We start from the raw sequence: 20597 nt of genomic DNA on the forward strand, positions 1-20597 counted from the left end.
GCACACAGCCATGCCTGTTGGTTCACTTTTTGGCCCGTTACAGAAAAAGGTTTGCCACCTCCTGTCCTAGGACATTCTCTCTTTTTTTTTTTTTTTTTTTGAGACAGGGTCTCACTCTGTGTCTCCCAGGCTGGAATGCAGTGGCACAATCTCAGCTCACTGCAACCTCTGCCTCCTGGGCTCAAGCAATCCTCCGACCTCAGCTACTTTAAATATATTTGTAGAGATAGGGCCTCACTATGTTGTCCAGGCTGGTCACAAACTCCTGAGTTCAAGCAATCCTCCTGCCTCAGCCTCCCAAAGTGCTGACATTACAGGAGTGAGCCACTGCTCCAGGCCTGTAGAACATTCTTTTTTGTTTGTTTTTGTATTATCGAGATGGAATTTTTATTTTTTATTTATTTTTTTGAGACAGGGTCTGGCTCTGTCGCCCAGGCTGGAGTGCAGTGGTGCGATCTTGGCTCACTGCAACTTCCGCCTCCCAGGTTCAAGCAATTCTCTGCCTCGGCTTCCTCAGTAGCTGGGATTACAGGTGCCTGCCACCACCCCCAGCTAATTTTTTGTATTTTTAATAGAGATGGGGTTTCGCCATCTTAGCCAGACTGGTCTTGAACTCCTGACTTCGTGATCCACCGACCTTGGCCTTCCAAGGTGCTAGGATTACAGGCATGAGCCACTGTGCTGGGCCTGTAGAACATTCTTTGCTATTCTATAGCAGTGTGTCCAAAACTGTTGAAGCATCTGGACACTTGATCTTGTAATGAAGCAGATTCTGATCCAATTGGTCCCAGGTTGAGCACCTGAGATTCTGCATTTCTCCAGGCTTCGAAAGGACATTCAAGCTACTGATCCACAAACCACACTGGGCAGTGGGTGTCAGTCTCCAGACTGCCAGAAACTCAGCCTCTGTGCCATTTCCCCTTGTTTCATTGTTGTGCAGTCTTTCAAGCTCCCTTTGCTCTTTTCCAAATCCCAGTATTCCCACATCCCAGTAGACAGTGAAAGGAGGAGACTCGGATCAGCTCATTTCATCATTAGCACCCCAAGGAGAGAAACTGCTGGAGCTTAGAGGCTACTATGCATCCCTGTGTTGATGCAAACTTGAAAAATCCTGCCTGGCCAGGTGCGGTGGGTCGTGCCTGGAATCTCAGCACTTTGGGAGGCCGAGGCAGGTGGATCACATGAGGCTAATAGTTCAAGACCAGCCTGGCCAACATAGCGAAACCCTGTATCTGCTAAAGATACAAAAATTAACCGGGCATGGTGGTGCACAGCTATAGTCCCAGCTGCTCGGGAGGCTGAGGCAGGAGAATCGCTTGAACCTGGAAGGCGGAGGTTGCAGTGAACTGAGATCCTGCCACTGCACTCCAGCCTGGGCAACAGAGCGAGACTCTGTCTCTAAATAAACAAAGAAAGAAATAATCCTGCCTGATGGTTTGCTCCTCATTACTGGAGCTAATTGGCGGTGAAGTCTGGAAAGATGGGCTGCAGAATCAGACAGGTGCCAGGGAGTTGCTGGCAAAAGAAAACCTGGGGGCTTCCTCCATGTCTGGGTAATGGCTTTTGACAGGCACAGCTGCAAATCGTTCCCTAGGAAAAATACCCACTTCAGAGAAGGCAAGGCAGCAGGAAATCATGGTGAACCGGGTCTCAGGTGATGAGGCTTCCAGACCTGGATCTGAGACCCTGGACACGTCCCTTTTGCCTGCTTGCTTAGGTGGGAAGTTCCTCTCTCCCAGTCTCCTTGCAGGACTGATGTGCCTGGAGTGCTCCATCAAGGTAAACTCAGGGGTTCGGGGTTAATCATGGGCTGCTTTTCCAACAGCAAGGAGATCCAGAGCCTGAAGGCAGAGCAGGATGAGATCACCCTGCTGTTGAGTCTCATGAAATCCTCGAGGAACATGAATCGGAGTGAGAAGAACTACATGGAGCTGTGTCTCCTGCTGCAAACCAAGGAGGACTACGAGGCCTTGATTAAATCCCTGAAAGTGCTGTTGGCTGAACTGGATGAGAAGGTGTGGTCTTTCTCTTAAAGGGTTTACCAGAACACAGAGCAAAGGGGAGGAGTTGGGGTGCATATCCATGATGGCTTAGGCCAGACCTCACACCCCAGTATCGCAGTATCTCCTCTGGACAGCCTGCTAAATGTGACTGCTGCTATCGTCTCGCTACCCTTGAGACCTCTGGGCTCCAGTATCCAGGCTCAGCCATACCAATCCATCCCTCTGCCGTGCTCCCCAGCGCCACCCGTTGCACCTAGGATAAACCCCCACAGCTGCACCCTATCGATTAGAAGAGGCTTGGTTATGCTGCAGGAATAAATGCCACCCTCTCACGCATGCTCAGTGGTTTAAAACGTAAAGTTTAAGGATTCTTACTTGTTGATGCTACGTAACTGTTGTGGGTTGGCTAAGAGCCCTTATATCTTCTCACACTGGGACTAGGCTGAAGGAATAGCCACCATCTTGAACATTGCCAGGTGTTATGGGAAAGAAAGAGTTCTAGAGGGTTTCATGCTGGCAATTGAATGTTTCAGTATGGAAGTGAAATATGTCACTACTTCTTTTTTTTTTTTTTTTAAACAGAGTCTTGCTCTGTTGCCCAGGTTGGAATGCAGTGGTGCAATCTTGGCTCACTGCAACCTCTGCTTCCCGGGTTCAAGCGATTCTCATGCCTCAGCCACCTGAGTAGCTGGTATTACAGGCGTGTACCACCATGCTGGCTAATTTTTGTATTTTTAGTAGAGACAGGGTTTCACCATGTTGGCCAGGCTGGTCTCAAACTCCTGACATCAAATTATCTGCCTGCCTGGGCCTCCCAAAGTGCCGGGATTACAGGCGTGAGCCACTGTACCTGGCTGAAACACGTCACTTCTGCTCATGACCCAGGGGCTCAAAATAGTCATGTTTTCTAATTATGGTAACAAAAAAAAAAAAAAAAAGAAAAGAAAATAAAAAGCAAGAGAAAATAGTCATGTACGTGACCCTACCCATCCACAAAGGGGTCTGGGAAGTGCCACCCTCTCATTATCTGGAAGGCAAAGAGCTGGAGGTATTTGCAGGACAGCATTAATGCTCATGCTCCTTACCATGGCTTGAAAGGCCCTGCGTGATCCAGCCCCTGCCTACCCCTTGGCCCACCTCAGGGCCTTTGCCTGTGCTCCCCCACTCCCACCCCTTCCTCTACTCCCGCTTGTCTTTCAGGTCTCAACTTAAATGTGACTTTCTCAGGGAGGCCTTTTCTGTACCCCCTCTCCAGTTTATACCTCTCTGTGTCAGTCAGGTTCTGGCGGGAACATAGAGCACCCCCAGCAGGGTATTTTGAGAACAGTTTAACTCAGGAACCATTTACAAGGATGTGGGCATGAGTAGGGACGTTGAAACACTAGGATTAGCAACAGCGGGGAAGGGGGCAGTGGTCTGGAACTTGGAGAGCCTGGGACAAGCCAGGGGAAATGGCTCCTCTTTCTTCCAACCCTCTGATCCTCAGTGCAAGGGAGCCCCTCAGGGATGCAGCCAGGTCAGCCCATTAGGGCACAGAGCAGTGGGTCTGGGGGGCAAGCAGGGGATCCCATGGACTCCACAGTGTCCTCTTCATAGCTCTTCTCGCCATTGTCATGAGGCCTTAATCTGGTGTTGTTTAATGGCTCCCTAAGCAGCCTGACAGCTCCACAAGGGCGAGGACCATGTCTGCTTTGTTGCCTACCGTGTCACCCCTGCCCCCAACCCTGTGCCTGTCCCAGTGTCCCGCACACAGTAGGTAAACATTTACCCTCAGTAAACATTTACTATTTCTATTATAGCATTAATTAATTGCTATAAAGAAGTGGCTGAGACAGGTAATTTATTTATTTTTAAATATTTATTTATTTATTTATTTATTTATTTATTTATTTATTTATTTTGAGACAGAGTTTTACTCCTGTGGCCCAGGCTGGAGTGCAGCGGCGCGATCTTGGTTCATGGCAGCCTCTGCCTCCCAGGTTCAAGCAATTCTCCCACCTCAGCCTCCTGAGTAGCTGGGATTACAGGCATGCACCCCCACACCCAGCTAATTTTGTATTTTTAATACAGACGGGGTTTCACCATGTTGCCCAGGCTGATCTCAAACTACTGACCTCAGGTGATCCACCCACCTCGACCTCCCAAAGTGCTGGGATGCCAGGCGTGAGCCACTGCATGCAGCCAACACAGGAAATTTATAAAGAAAAGAGGTTTGGGGCCGGGTGTGGTGGCTCACGCCTATAATCCCAGCACTTTGGGAGGCCGAGGTGGGCAGATTACCTGAGGTTGGGAGTTTGAGACCAGCCTGACCAACATGGAGAAATCCCGTCTCTACTAAAAATATAAAGAAAAGAGGTTTAATTGGCTCACAGTTCTGCAGGCTATACAGGAAGCATCGCAGCTTCTGCTTCTGGGTAGGCCTCAGGAAACTTATAACTCATGCCAGAAGGCAAAGGGGGAGCAGGCAAGTGGCATGGCAGCAGCAGGAGGAAGAGAGAGACGGGGAGGTGCCACACTCTTAAACAATCAGATCTCATGAGATTTCACTATGACAAGACAGTACCAAGGGGGATGGTGCCAAACCATTCATTAGAAACTGCCCCCCACCATCCCATTGTCTCCCCCAGGCGCCTCCTCCAACACTGAGGATTACGATTCAGCATGAGATTGGGGAGGGACACCGAGCCAAACCAGACCACTACTGAATGAATCTGGAAATCTCTTCACATCTTTTGTCTGCTTCAGACCCTTCAGAAAGTTCCTGTTGTTCTTTCCATAAAGGCCCTACTCCCCAGTGGGGCTGCATCAGCTCTGCCTGCCTCTCTCACCTCCCCGCTGCCCCCACCTGCTCTGTGTTCTACCCACAGAGGCCCTCTTCGTGTCCTTTGAGCCCACGGTGCTGTCCCTCACTTCCAGGCCCTTGCATGTGCTGTTCCCTTTGCCTGGAGTGCCTTTCCCTGTCCTCTTTGCTTGGAGACCTCCTATTTATCACTTAGGTCTCAGCTCAAATGCTATTTCTTTTCTTTTTTTTTTTTTTGAAACAGAGTCTCACTCTGTCACCGAGGCAGGAGTGCAGTGGTGTGATCTTGGCTCACTGCAACCTCCACCTCCTGGGTTCAAGCGATTCTCCTGCCTCAGCCTCCAGGGTAGTTGGGACTATAGGTGCCTGGCTAATTTTTTTTTTTTTTTTGTACTTTTAGTAGAGATGGGGTTTCACTGTGTTGGCCAGGCTGGTCTTGAACTACTGACCTCAAGTAATCTGCCCTCCTCCGCCTCCCAAGTGTTAGCATTACAGGTGTGAGCCACTGTGCCCGGCCTCAAATGCTATTTCTGTGGGACGTCATCCCTTCATCTTTCCCCACTAGATGCTCCTCCTACTGTGTGTGCCTGAAGTACCTTGTGTCTCCCATCCCCTAGGGCTTGGCGCCCCCTTCGTGGCTTGTTTCCAGTCCTAGAATGTAAGTTCTCAGAGGGCAGAGACCCTCTGTCCTGATTATTGTCATCACCCACCCCTGCTGTCTGACACCAGAGCAGGTGTTTAATAAACACTGGTGAATGAATAAATGACTGAAAGAGGATGACCAAGGAGGCAATAAAGGGAATAAAGAGAAAAATTGAAGAAGAGCTGGTGCCATGGGTCTTCAGAAGCATTAGGAAAAGGCAACACAGTGTGGGGTCCTCAGAAGTTTCTGGGGCTCACTGCCCAGTGCAAACCGTCTTTGCCCAATTTCATTCCAGGGTGGAAGTTCCCAGAATCCCTTCCTCCTATGCCCACCCTCGATGGGCAAAGCCTCGTCCTCACAGGAGGTCACTGGAGGTGGGGACTCCCCAGGCCCTACCTGGCCTTCCTTGCAAAATAGTTAATAAGCTGATGGGAAGACAGCATCTTGCTTAGGGAATATAATTCTCCACCAGCCACAGCCTTGGAGAATGTCTTCCCTTGGGCAGAGGCTGAATGACTCCCAGCATCACAAAAGCAGCATCTGACATAAAGAGTCCAAAGGAAATCCAACTCTGAATGTAATCATGAGAGCTACCAGGAAATGCTGATGCCACAGCTTCCCTTGATGGGGAGCTGGAGCTGGAGGACTGCAGGCCCAACTCTAGTGGGGGCCTGCCTGCCTTCAGAGTAGGTGATGGTGCAGTCTGGAGATGCCACCGTTGCAGATATGAAAACAAATTGGTTGTTTGTTTCTTTTCTTTTCTTTTTTTTTTTTTTTTTTTGAGACCGTCTCACTCTGTCACCCAGGCTGAAGTACTGGGGTGTGATTTTGGCTCTCTGCAACCTCCACCTCTTGGGTTCAAGCAATCCTCCCGCCTCAGCCTCCCGAGTAGCTGAGATTACAGGCACCCGCCACCATGCCTGGTTAATTTTTGTATTTTTAGTAGAGATGGGGTTTCATCATGTTGGCCAGGCTGGTCTCAAATCCCTGACCTCAGGTGATCCACCTGCCTTGGCCTCCCAAAGTGTTGGAATTACAGGCATGAGCCACCATGCCCAACTGTTTTGTTTTATTTCATTGGTGAGTTAGTGAGGGTTTGCACTGGGGGCGCTGCCTGTGCACGGAACAGAAGGAACACCAAAGCAGAGCAGGGGGCCTGACCCCACTGTGTGTGTCAGAGCAGGTGAAGCCCTTTAGTCTTGCTTTGAGTGACGCGCGCGTGTGTGTGCACGCGCATGCGTGTATGTTCCAGCTGAAGTCCAAACCATGGCCAGTATCCATCGTAAACAGCATTCATGTGCCTCACCAGTTTGTGTGAGACCCAGCAGTTCCCTTGACACCTGATCTCCTGAGCTGCCACTTGCATGATGTACCAGCAAGGAAAGTTTGGGCTGCAAGTGACAGAATTCTCAAGTGGAAGTAATTGAGAGGGTAGAGGTTTGCTGTTATCACATAACAAAATATCTGACTGGAAACAGGCTATCCCAGGGAATTTTTTTTTTTTTTTTTTTTTTTTTTTTTTGAGACAGTCTTGCTCTGTTGCCCAGGTTGGAGTGCAGTGGCGCGATCTCGACCCATTGCAACCTCTGCCTCTCGTGTTCAAGCAGTTCTCCTGCCTCAGCCTCCCTAGTAGTTGGGATTACAGACACGTACCATCATGCCTGGCTAATTTTTGTATTTTTAGTAGAGATGGGGTTTCACTGTGTTAGCCACGCTGGTATTGAACTCCTGACCTCAAGTGATCTGCCCACCTCAGCCTCCCAAAGTGCAGGGATTACAGGCGTGAGCCACTATGTCCGGCTTCCAGGGATGGTTTAGCATCTCTGCAATGATGGTTTGTCTTTTTCTCTCTGATCCTCTTTACTGGTTTGCTCCTCATGGTCACAAGGTGGCTGACAAAGCATAGCTGGCATCAGCTTCTGCCATAGCCACATTCATCCTCACAGAACCACACTCAAAGACATGATGAGATGGGAGAGAGTATTTCACAAAATCCGTCTGGCAGATTTTCCCTCATCAGCCATGGCTGGCATATATGCCCATTTCAATGTCAGTCACTGACAAAGGTAAGTAGAATTTCCAGAACTGGCTTTGAGTAGACCAGGGGTAGCAAATTACAGGCCGAGGGTCAAATCCAGCCTATCTGTTTATAGTCTTCCAGCAAAGAATGGTTTTGACATTTTAAATGATTGTATGAGTACCTGGTTATAACCTCTTAGTCCTTGGAGCTTAAAATATTCACCATCTGGCCCTTTAAGAAAAGTTTTCTGAGTCCTACACAGTTGCGCCTGTGGTCCCAGTTACTGGGAAGGCTGAAGCAGGACGATCTTTGAGCCCAGGAGTTTGAGACCAGCCTGGGCAACATAGCAAGACCCTGTCTTAAAAAAAAAAAAAAAAAAAAAAAGAGAGTGGGAGCCGTGACTCATGCCCATAATCCCAGCACTTTGGGAGCTGAGGTGGGAGGATCACCTGAGGTCAGGAGTTCCGAACAGACCAGCCTGGCCAACGTGGTAAAAACCCCGTGTCTGCTAAAAACACAAAAATTAGCTGGGCATATGGTGGTGCATACCTGTGATCCCAGCTACCTGGGAGGCTGAGGCAGGAGAATCACTTGAACCCAGGAGGCAGAGGTTTCAGTGAGCCAAGATCACGCCACTTCACTCCAGCCTGGGTAATAGAGTGAGACTCCATCTCAAAAAAAAAAAAAAAAGGAAAATAAAATGTTTTCCACTTGGCTTAGGCCGGTGATGCTGTATCCCCTGGAGCTGGGGTGGAGACCACCTTCCTTGGTAGATGACTGGTAATAAGGAAATGTTTTGTCTTATATGGCAGGAAGTGCAAAGGTAAGGCAAGCTTCAGGGTTGGTTGGTTTAGCAGCTCAATTTTGCTGTCAGCTGTGTTGGGTGTTATCCTTTGGCTGGGGCAAGATGGGAGCAGCAATTCCAGGCACCACACCCAGACTGACACTACCTTCAGGAGATGTACCCTCTCCTCCAATAACTCTGTTTTAGGAATGAGAAGACTTCTTTTAGAAGCTTCCTTAGCAGACATCCCTTCCCAATGCAGAGGCCCCAGCTGGTTTAGTCCCCCTCACTCTGGAATCAATACATCACAGGCAGAGGGGTAGAATTCTCACGGTGGCCTTGGATATGGGAGGAACGGATGTGGGGAGCCACCGTCCACTGGTCTACCACAGTCCTGGGTGTCACCTCTGCCAGCTGTCTGGCTCTGGGTCACTCTTCTGTCTTCCACTGGGCACTTCTTGCTGCCTAAAATCCATCTTTCATCAGGGCACTGTGGTTCCATGACTCTAAATGTGGATGTAGACCAAGGATCTCAAACTGGTAGATCTCAGGATAGATTAAGTCTGGTTACATGAAGGCTTTGGCCCATTTATTGTTTAAGATTTAATTAATTGACAACATGTTAATAATTGACAGATGTTCAGCATATACCAAAAAAAAAAAAAAAAAAAAAAAAAAAAAAGAAAGAAAAAAGAAGAGCCAAAGAAAAAAGAAAAAAAAAACAGAGAGATTTCATAAAGAAATAAGATTTCCGGCTTCTCTTTTTAGAAACCAAAAGATCTGGTGATATCAGGCCTGAATTTTCATAGAACAACTGTTAACTAAATAGCGTTGTGGGTGACACTGACAACTGTTCCCCTATTGTCTACTTTTTCTTCTCTAACAGATTTCTGACCTTGTTCAAGCTGGTCTTGTGCCCAGCTAAAATGCTCCTCCCATCTTCCCTTGCAGCTAAGGGTAGACAATGAGTTTTAAGAGGAAGTCTGTTGGGGTTTCTGGGAAAATCTTGCTTTCCAGAAAGATGACCTACCTCTTCATCTGTATTGCATTTTCTACTTTCCTCCCTGGAATATGACTGTGAAGGTCAATGCAATGGCAGCCATCTTTTAACAATAAGGGAACAGTCAGGTGAATTACAGAGATCTTGTCCTTACTTACTTGAGCTATGGAACTTAGCTCAGCAACTTTTTTTCTTTTTTTTTTTGTGAGACAGAGTCTCCCTCTGTCACCCAGGCTGGAGTACAGTGGTGCATCCTTAGCTTACTGCAGCGTCCACCTCCCAGGTTCCAGAAATTCTCGTGCCTCAGCCTCCCAAGTAGCTGGGATTACAGATGTGCACCACCATGTCCAGCTAATTTTTGTATTTTTAGTAAAGATGGTGTTTCACCGTGTTGGCCAGGCTCGTCTTGAACTTCCGACCTCAGGTGATCCACCTCCCTCAGCCTCCCAAAGTACTGGGATTACAAGCAGCAGCAACTTGCTATGAGAAAAAGATAAACCGTAATTTGCTTAAGCCACTCTGTAGTTGGGCTTTCTGTAACTTACATTTTTCTTAACTGATAACAAGCTGGTGCCCCTTAACATAGGGTGCACACATTCTAGTTTGCTATCATCTCTGCCATCCTGTCATGTCTTATTAGCTGGCCCACTTTTGTATGCCATCCTCCTGACCACATTTTATAGCCCACTAGTGTAGATTTTTCTTTCAGCTTCCCATGATGATAGCTGAGACTGTGCTGTGTAGACTTTCTGAAGACTTGGGGATAACCAAAGGGAATTAAAGCTCAGGGATGCTAACATGGAATCCCAGATGCAACTGCTTGCAGAATTCACCAGCCCAGGCTCTGCACAGGGCCCCTGATTTTCCCAGCTGGAGGCTAGCAAACTTTATATTTCACAACACTGAGCACTTAAGCCTTCCTCATCCAGCACTCCTCACTTCCAGAACAAGAACTGAGCTTTAGATTATCCTCATCAAGCCACCATCTTGACACAAACAGGAACAAACCAAGTTGCTTCGAATGTCATTGTCCCCTTCATTCCCTGTTGCCTGTACCTACCAGGGTTCCAAAAAGACATCTCAGAGCTTAGGCTCAGCCCAGCCTCCAAGAAGAGAATGTGCCTCTGTTGTGCTTAGGATCTGGTACTCACCAGTCTTGAAGGGCACTCTTCTTTAGATACTAGTTCTGGAACTTCTCTAAGGCCTTCTGGGACTTAGCATTAGCCATCTGCTTCTAGATGGGGTTAAATATTGATAATGAAGATATTTGCCTGGGTGTAGGCTAAGGCTGCATCACGGGCTGGTTATGCACACTGCTAGCAGTGTTTCTGAATGCCTCATATGAGAAACTATGGAGTGAAGTTTCTGAGACAGTGGCTGGGGAGCATTTGGGTCTGGAGAACTGGGCTGGCATTACGAGGGTATAGAGAGACACTAACATTTTTTCCTGCCAGCCATGGCAGGGTAGATTTCACTTATTTGAAGTCAGACTCAGTCATCCTAATGAGTAAAGTGGATGGTGTGTCAGGAATACTTTTGACTGCAAGTAACATAATACCCAACCAAGGAGGCTTGGACAAAAGGATATTTATCAATTATTTTTAATAAGTTTTTTTATTTTGGCATACTTTAAAATTTACAGAATGGTTACAAAGATAATATAGTTCTCACATACCCTTCACCCCGCTCCCCCTAATGTAAACATTGTACATTACCATGGGACATTTGTCAAAACTAAGCAATGAATGTTGATATGTTACTATTAACTGAACTCCAGTTTTTATTGGAGTTTCTTTTCTTTTCTTTTTTTTTTTTTTTTTTTTTTTGAGACAGGTCTCGCTCTGTTGCCAGGCTGGAGTGCAGTGGTGATCTTGGCTCACTGCAACCTCCGATTCCTGGGCTCAAGCGATTCTCCTGCCTCAGCCTCCAAAGTAGCAGGGATTACGGGCACATGCCACCACATCCGGCTAATTTTTGTATTTTTGGTAGAGACGGGGTTTCACCGTGTTAGCCAGGATAGTCTCAATCTCCTGATCTCATGATCCACCCGCCTCGGCCTCCCAAAGTGCTGGGATTACAGGCGTGAGCCACTGTGCCTGGCCGCTTGGAGTTTCTTTATTTAAGACGGAGTTTCGCTCTTGTCGCCCAGGCTGGAGTGCAATGGCATGATCTCAGTTCACTGCAACCTCCACCTCCCAGGTTCAAGCAGTTCTCCTGCCTCAGTTTCCTGAGTAGCTGGAATTACAGGTGCCCACCACCATATTTGGCTGATTTTTGTATTCCTAGTAGAGACGGGGTTTCACCATGTTGGCCAGGCTGGTCTCAAACTCCTGACCTCAGCTGATCCACTCGCTGCAGCCTCTCAATGTGTTGGGATTACAGGCATGAGGCACCACACCCGGCCCTTTATTGGGATTTCACTGGTGTTTTCCATTCATGTCCTTTTATTGTCCCAGGATCTAATCCAGGACACCACTTTGCATTTAGGTTATTTACATTTTACTTAGCAAAAAGTCCTCTGGATGTAGGTGGCCTCAGTGTTGTTTCATCTGCTTTAAAAGACTGTGGCAGCCATGCCTTTCCCTAAGAGGATGCAGCCCTCCATCCTCTGCTCCATCTGCATTGCCTCAGAGGGAGAGGTGTCCCATTGCCTTTCTATACAGCCAGACCCCTCCTGTGTTAGGCCTCCCTCAGTCGCATCCCCCATTATTAGGGAAAGACCTCGCTCCATCAATGACAGCCCTGCTCTCATCTTCACCTTCTGTTTTGTCAAGGTATCCCTCCCTTGCCTCTTTTATCTCAAAATAACCTGAAAACTGCGCACAAATGAAACTCAAAACACAACCCATCTGCAATCCCAAATTATTGCCAGCTTCCCCCTTTCTAGAAATTTCTAGAAAGACTTGTCTACATTCCCTGCTTCCCTTTCTTGGGCAGATGTTATTTCCTCCTCCATCTGTGGTGATGGGAAGAAGTCACCTCCACTGAAACTGCTTTCTCTGGGGTCACCAAGGACCTCAACCTCTCTAAGCCCAGTGGCTTTGCCTCAGTTTCCACCCCAAGACTTTGAATCTGTGAATACCAAACTTACAAGCAGGAAAGGACCTCTCAAATACACAGCCCATTTGTGAATCCCTTTAGGACAGTGGTTCTTAAACCTATCACTCCCAAAACCCATAACACCCATTTCTCCCTTTCTCTCTCTCTCTTTCCTTTCCTTTCCTTTCCTTCCTTCCCTCCCTCCCTCCTTCTTTCCCTCCTTCCTTCCTTTTTTTTTTTTTTTTAACAGAGCCTTGCTCTGTCACCAGAGCAAGACAGTGCAGTGCTGTGATCTTAGCTCACTGTAACTTCCATCTCCCAGGTTCAAGTGATTCTCGTGCCTCAGCCTCCCAAGTAGCTGGGATTACAGGCGCATGCCACCACACCTGGCTAATTTTTGTAATTTTTAGAAGAGATAGGGTTTCAGGCTGGCTGTGGTGGCTCACACCTGTAATCCCAGCACTTTGAGAGGCTGAGGTGGGTGGATCACTTGAGGTCAGGAGTTCAAGACCAGCCTGACCAATATGGTGAAACTCTGTCTCTACTAAAAATACAAAAATTAGCCAGGTGTGGTGGCACATGCCTGTAATCCCAGCTACTTGGGAGGCTGAGGCAGGGAAATTGCATGAACCCAGGAGACGGAGGTTGTAGTGAGCCAAAATTGTGACAAAGCAAAGACTCCATCTCAAAAAAAAAAAAAAAAAAAAAAAAGAGAGAGCTAGGGTTTCACCATGTTGGCCTCAAGTGATCCACTCATCTCAGTCTCCCAAAGTGCTGGGGTTATAGGCGTGAGCCACCATGCCCGGCCTCTAACACCCATTTCTTTTCCTTTCTTTCTTCCTCCCTTTCTTCTTCCGCTGAGTTGTTAATTACACATGGTGAGATGCACACGTCTTAAGGATACAGCTCAATGAACTGATACTTAAGTATATACTCAGGTAATCATCACCAAGATCAAGAGGTAGATTATTGCAGCATCCAGAAGACTTCCTTGGTCTCTTTCACAAACCACCCCCAAGGAACCTCATCCTGATCTCCGGCATCATAACTTTGTTTTGTCTGCATATAGAATTGCATGTAAATCACCTCTTCCAGGATATGCACTTTATAACTGGCTTTTTTCATTCAACATTATGTCTGCCAACACCCTTTTCAACAGCAAATAATTATCCCTTTACAATCTGAAATGAAATCCATAAATGATAGAATATTTTCCCTTTACTTATGCTTTAAAATCATTATTTGTACTAAAATGATGTTTATTTTAATATGTGAATGTCCTCATCTGACTTACCTAGAACAGGGTCAGCAAACTGTTTCTGCAGGGAACTAGATAGTGAATATTTTGGCCTTGTGGGCCACATGGTCTCTGTTACAAGTCCTTAGCTCTGCCTTTGTAGCTCGAGGGCAGCCATAGACAATACATAAATGAAGGGGCATGGCTGGGTTTCAATAAAACTTTATTGACAAAAACAGGTAGTGGGCCAGATTTGGCCACGGGCTGGAGTTTGCAGACCCCTGGCCTAAAAACTGCACTGATAGGCAGAATCGCCAAACATTATACACACTACAGACAGATGCAGGCCGACTGTATCCACGACTTGAAGAACATGATTCAGGCTGTGCTGGTGATGTGATTTTCAGAATGGTGACCAACTCTTAGTAGAGTTACAAACAAATCAAAGAATAATCTTCTCTTAATTGATACAGTGACTACAGTCTCGGATAATTCAGTGTCTATTAGAATTGAATGGAAAATTCTGTGTGTGTACATAGAAACGATAGTTGTTTTTTGTTGTTGTTGTTGTTGTTGTTGTTTTTTAAGATAGGGTCTTGCTCCGTTCAGGCTGGAGTGCAGTGACACAATCATGGCTCACTGCAGCTTTGACCTCCCAGGCTCAAGTGATCCTCCTGTCTCAGCCTCTCAAGTAGCTGAGACTGTAGGTGCTTGCCACCATGCCTGACTATTTTTAGATTTTTTTGTAGAGATGGGGGTCTCACTTTGTTGTCCAGGCTGGTCTCAAATTCCTGGGCTCAAGTGATACTCCCACCTTGGCCTCCCAAAATGCTGGCCAAATTTTCTGTACCTAGAATCAAACTATCTTTTTTGACCAGATGTGGAAAAGGAGCCAGGCATAGTGGCTCATGCCTGTAACCCCAGCACTTTGGGATGTTGAGGCAAGTGGATCACTTGAGGCCAGGAGTTCAAAACCAGGCTGGCCAACATGGCAAAACCCCGTCTGTACTAAAAATACAGAAAAAATTAGACAGGCATGGTGGTGCATGCCTTTAGTCCCAGTTACTCGAGAGACTGAGGTAGGAGAATCGCTTGAACCTGGAAGGCGGAGGTTGTGGTGAGCCGAGATTGTGCCACTGCACTCCAGCCTGGGCGACAGAGTGAGGCCCTGTCTCAAAAAAAGAAAAGAAAGTCTCAAAAGAAAATAAAAATATAAGGAGGTCTCTCATCTACGTAATGTCCAGAGGGGCACTGGGAAGTCACAAGGATGGAGGATAAGTCTTGGATGCCTGGTGCTATCTCACATGCTGCAGGGTATGTGACCTCTCGTGACCCACCCATTACATGCCACTAGTGCCTTCATCATTGCAAGAGCCAAAAAATCACTTCTTCAAGGTTACAGAAAGTCCCTCGGAGGAGGACGACGTCATTTCTGCTGGAAACCATGGCTTTGGGTAGGCAGAATGTATGTCAATGTATGTAAATGTCACAGGTGAGTGATATTTACATGCACAGGTGACAGCAGATCCCCAGATTGCTTCATTGTAGCCCAGACTGGCTAAGATTCAGTCTAATTGAGGAGGCATCCAAGAGATAAGTAAAAATTCCATTTATAGGAGAAGAAAGAACATTGCAGTTTTTGTCTGAGCACACTTCAGTTAGTGAACTGTAGAACTGGTACCCACACAGATGCTAACACAGCTGGAATTTCTCTCTCTCTTTCTCTCTCTCTCTTTTTTTTTTTTCAGATTGTTGAGATGGAAAAAAAAATCGCAAACCAAAAACAGATTTTCACAAAAATACAGGAGGCCAATAACCCCCGGAAACTGCAGAAACAGATTCACATTTTGGAAACCCGTTTGAATCTCGTATGTAAGGTGTTCTCTGCAGCTCTGCAAACAGCTCTGCCCGACTTTGCTCAGAGCAAAGAATGATGTCTGCCCAGTCATTAGCAGAACATACCCATTTCCCTGGTTGACTCAGGAGCAGGTGAACTAATGGACACACAGGCCAGGAAGCCTTTAGGATTTACTGTCCACCTTAGCAAATGCGGTTATCCCCTCAAACCCTTACCTGAATCCCCCAACCTACCTGGGATGCCTACTCTTAGTTCTCTGCCCCAAACTTCCTGTTTGTTTTCAAGAAGCAGCTCAAATATTACCCATTACCAAAGCAGCATTAGTTAGACCTTCCTCCTCCGTGACAAGCTGCTCATGCCTCTGTCATAGCCAGTGCCTTTTTGTTGTTGGTGTTGTCTCTAAGAATTAGTCGGCATAGATATGCATAACTTGATAATGGGAAAGGTGACACTGATCACCCTCAACCTATAGTGACTTTTGTATTAGGCAGGGTTCCCTAAATTGCAATCTGGCTTAAGCAAAAAGGGGAACGTGTTTGTCATAGAATTGAAAGATCCAGAAGAGGAAGTGGGGCCTTCAGGCATAGCTGGATCTAGGTGCTCCATACATGTCTTTAAGACATATTCTCTGTCCATCTCTCCTCTGAGTGGATTTCGTTTTTGGGTAGCCCCCAGTGTGAACAAATGCTAGTAGAAATGAAACATCTTTTTCCTAAGAGTTTAATCACATATTCTGGGGAGAGTTCCCACTGGGCCAATTTGGGTCATTTGCCCATTTCTGAACCAATCATGGAGGTCAGAAGAATGAAATACATGGGCCTGAGTCACATGGCTACCCTGGGGCCCCTCTCTCCCAGATCCACCCACTGCCACCCCAAGTCAGGGAAGGGCAGCCCTATCCAAAATATGTGGATTAGAGGAGAGGTGGTTCACCTGGAAAAGCAAAAAAAGTGGAGAAGGAATGACGGACAGGGACAAACAACACATTCCAGTCTGGTTTGTGAAACTGTAGCTCCCACGTGAGCTACTAGAGAGAGAAAGTGAATGGATTTGGAAGAAAGCCTGTCATTCCCTCACTAAACAAAGCTCCTAGCTTCCCCTGGACTTTGACCCCCAGGCTTTGACCAGGCATGGTGGGAGCTAACTGGATCTGATCTCTGTATACCTCCCCAAGTTGCTGCTGAAGGACAGGGCAGTGTTTTTTTAATATCCATGCCCAGTGATTTGCAGCTGTGCCTCAGGATTCCCAGGATATGTGTTAAAAATACAGATTCTTGGATCCCCTCCGGATTCACCAAATCAGAACCTCCAGGGCGTAGGTTCAGGCATCTGTACCGTTATTAGCAAACCCAGAAAGACTGAAGATCCCATTGGTTAAGAATCATAGATGTAATGCCTGGCATGGTGTTTAATGCCTCAGCAAATGTCTGTTGATTGAATGAGTTACTAAATGCATGCATGATTTAATGATGACTTGTCTATAGGTACAATTTTTTTTTTTTCCTGAGACAGAGTCTCACTCTGTCACTCAGTCTGGAGTACAGTGGCATGATCAGGGCTCACTGCAGCCTCAGAGGTCTGCTTTTTTGTTCTAAGTCTATTCAGATGTTCTATTCTTCTCAAATCAATTTCAGTAGTTTGTGTCTTTCTAGGAATTTGTCTATTTCATCTAAATTATCCTAATCTGTTGGTATATAGTTGTTCCTAGTATATCCCTTGTAGTTTTTCCATAAGATCTGTAGTAATGCTCCTTTTTATATTTCTGAGAGGTCTGTTTTTTGCATCTCAAAGTAGTCCCCTCTTCCCTTCATCCCTAACCAGATGTGATTGTGCCTTTTAATAGGTTAGGCAGCTGGCCTGGTGTGGTAACTCATGCCTGTAATCCCAGCAATTTGGGAGGCCAGGGTGGGTGGATCACTTGAGGTCAGGAGTTTGAGACCAGCCTGGCCACCACGGTGAAACGCTGCCTCTACTAAAAATACAAAAATAAAAATAAAAAATAAAAATTAGCTGGGCATGATGATGCATGCCTGTAATCCCAGCTACTTGGGAGGCTGAGGCAGGTGAATTTCTTGAATCTAGGAGGCGGAGTTTGCAGTGAGTCGAGATGGTGCCACTGCACTCCAGTCTGGATCTGGATGAGAGAGTGAGAACCTGTCTCAGAAAAAAAAAAAAAAAAAGAAAAGAAAGAAAAAAAGAAAAAGGTTAGGCAGCCATCTCTAAAGGTGATTTCGGGGTCTCAGAGTACCCCCATGGTCCTAAATATCCTCTACCTACTCAGTGGGGCCTGAGAGTCCTCCCCCTAGGTCAGGTCTTCCCCCCCACAGTCAGAGGATAGATAGTATGCCTACAGTCCTGGAGCAAAATTCACAGTAAAGAGCCAATAACTGATAACTGATAACTGTCCTCCCCCTAGGTCAGGTCTTTCTCCCCCACAGTCAGAGGATAGATAGTATGCCTACAGTCCTGGAGCAAAATTCACAGTAAAGAGCAAATAACTGATAACTGATAACTTCCCAAGAGGAAGTGGAGGATGCAAAGATAGAATCAGAATGCTCTGCTCCTAGGGACTCCCCTACCTTGTGTGGTGGCGATGGAGACACTCAGGAACACCCGGAGCTGAGACTAGCAGAAGCAAGCAAAGAGCTCAGGATGCAACATTTTAGGAGGTTCTCCTGCTCAGGCTTGAGGAATCACAGGGCTGGCACCTGAGAGAGAGTGCCTCCTTAAATTTCATGCCCTGGTTGCCTCACTTGCTTTACCCCAGTGTTGGCCCTACAGAAACCAAATGTTTCTTAGAACATACTTTGAAAACCTCCAAAGAAATTAAATCCCTTTGCTGTTAGGAATATTTTTTTGGAGTTGTTTCTTCTCAGTGCTTATGGGAGCACTTCACATGGTCTTTTAAAAAAACTTTAAAAATTATTTTATTAAAAAAAAGATAGACTGGGTGTGGTGGCTCACACCTATAATCCAAGCACTTTGGGAGGCTGAGATGGGAGGATCATCTGAGCCCAGGAGTTCGAGACCAGCCTGGGCAACTTGGTGAAACCCTGTCTCTACTAAAAATACAAAAAAATAGCCCAGCATGGTGGTTTGCACCTGTAGTTCTAGCTGCTCGGGAGGCTGAGCTGGGAGGATTGCTTGAGCCTGTGATTGCACTACTTCATTCCAGCTGGTTGACAGAGCGAGACCCTATTTCATAAAAATAAAAACTAAATTCTACTGTGTATATTTAAGGTATATAATATATCACTGGATACATATAGATATTAAAGTGGTTACTATAGTGAAGCAAATTCATATATCTGTTATCTCACATAGTTACCCATTTTTGGTTTTGTGACAAGAACCTCTAAAATCTGCGCATTAGCAGGAATCCCAAATACAGTACAATTTTTTTTTTTTTTTTTTGAGACAGAATCTGGCTGTGTCCCCCAGGGTGGAGTGCAGTGGCACAATCTTGGCTCACCACAACCTTCGCCTCCGAGGTTCAAGCGATTCTCCTGCCTCGGCCTCCTGAGTAGCTGGGATTACAGGTGCCCACCTCCACGCCCAGCTAATTTTTTGTATTTTTAGTAGAGACAGGGTTTCACCATGTTGGTCTCAAATGCCTGACTTCAGGTGATCCACCCATCTTGGTCCCCCAAAGTGTTGCGATTACAGGCATGAACCACTGCACCCACCCCAAATACAGTACAGTCAGAGTCCCTGGAGTCCTCATGTTGTACCTTAGGGCTCTAGACTTGCTCCTCCTCCATATCTGCTACTTGCTATCCTCTGACCTCCGTCTCCCTGCTCCCTGTCCCCCTCACCCCACCTGCCCCTGGTAACCACTTTTTTATTCTCTATCTCTGTATATTTGCCTCTTTTTTTTGTTTGTTTTGTTTTGTTTTTTGAGACGGAGTCTTGCTCTGTCGCCCAGGCTGGAGTGCAGTGGCGCAATCTCGGCTCACTGCAACCTCTGCCTCCTGGGTTCACGCCATTCTCCTGCCTCAGCCTCCCGAGTAGCTGGGACTATAGGCGCTTGCCACTATGCCCAGTTAATTTTTTGTGTTCTTTAGTAGAGACGGGGTTTCACTGTGTTAGCCAGGATGGTCTCGATCTCCTGACCTTGTAATCCGCCCACCTCGGCCTCCTAACGTGCTGGGATTACAGGCATGAGCCACCACGTCCAGCATTTTTTTTTTTTTTTTTTTTTTTTTTTAGACTGAGTCTCATGCTGTCACCCAAGCTAGAGTGCAGTGGTGTGATCTCGGCTCACTACAACCTCTACCTCCCAGGTTCAAGCGATTCTCCTGCCTCAGCCTCCCAAGTAGCTGGGATTACAGGTGCCCACCACCACGCCTGTCTAATTTTTGTATTTTTAGTAGAGATGGGGTTTCACCATGTTGGCCAGACTGGTCTCAAACTCCTGACCTCAGGTGATCCACCTGCCTCAGCCTCCCAAAGTGCTGGGATTACAGGCGTGAGCCACTGCACCCAGCCTTGACTTTTTTTTTTTTTGTTTAGAGTCCACATATAAATGAGATCATGCAATATTTTTCTTTCTGTGTCTGGCTTATTTCACTTAGCATAATGTCCTCCAGTTTCATCCATGTTGTGGCAAATGGCAGAGTCTCTTTTTTTAAGGCTCAGTAATTGGGGGTGATTTTGCCTCCAAAGGGATGTTGTCTCCTAAGGGAGACCCTGTTGGTTGTCATAACAGGGTTGGAGGTGAGGGTGCCACCTGAATGTAGGGGGTATTTAATATCCCACAAAGCATAGGACAGCCCCCTGTTGCAAAGAATCATCCAGCCCAAAGTGCCAGTGGTGCTGAGTTTGAGAAACCCTGTATGAAAACAGCCCCACCCCATTTTATTTTTCATGCTATCAATTTGTTGAGGAGTCCAAGTCAATTGTCCTGTAGAAAGTTCTATTAATACCTTCTCAGTTTGGCTTATTATTTCCTATGGTGTCATTTAGCTTGTTCCCCTCTCCTCTGTTAATTGCCTAAAACTGGAAGTTAGGTCTAAAAGTAGTTGAGGAATTTGAGATACAATAAAAAGGATCCACTAAAGGGCCCTTAGCCAGTTGGTGGGCCACTCAACTGACTCCAACCAGTTGAACCTCTTGCCTAGTGCTCTAACCACTCTTCCATGGCCCTTGGGAGTGAGATGGGGCAAAGACCTGACAGTCCTCCAGGTACCTTCTGGAACCTTGTCTTACACCCC

General features: G+C 46.6%; 1 protein-coding gene across 3 annotated transcripts in view; it reads left to right on the top strand.

The window, feature by feature from the left end:
* CCDC63 (coiled-coil domain containing 63) overlaps positions 1-20597 on the top strand; it is an 88728-nt gene that overhangs the window by 39485 nt on the left and 28646 nt on the right. For 2 of the 3 annotated variants that reach the window (XM_077955060.1, XM_077955062.1), the window contains 2 exons: positions 1826-2015; positions 15275-15394. In XM_077955060.1, coding sequence (XP_077811186.1) covers positions 1826-2015; positions 15275-15394 — 310 coding nt within the window. Of the gene's footprint in view, positions 1-1645; positions 1718-1825; positions 2016-15274; positions 15395-20597 lie in introns of those variants that run through there. The other variant, XM_077955061.1, reaches the window with a different exon arrangement.

The sequence above is a fragment of the Macaca mulatta genome, chromosome 11 (genome assembly GCF_049350105.2).
Source record: "Macaca mulatta isolate MMU2019108-1 chromosome 11, T2T-MMU8v2.0, whole genome shotgun sequence".
Lineage (NCBI taxonomy): Eukaryota > Metazoa > Chordata > Mammalia > Primates > Cercopithecidae > Macaca > Macaca mulatta.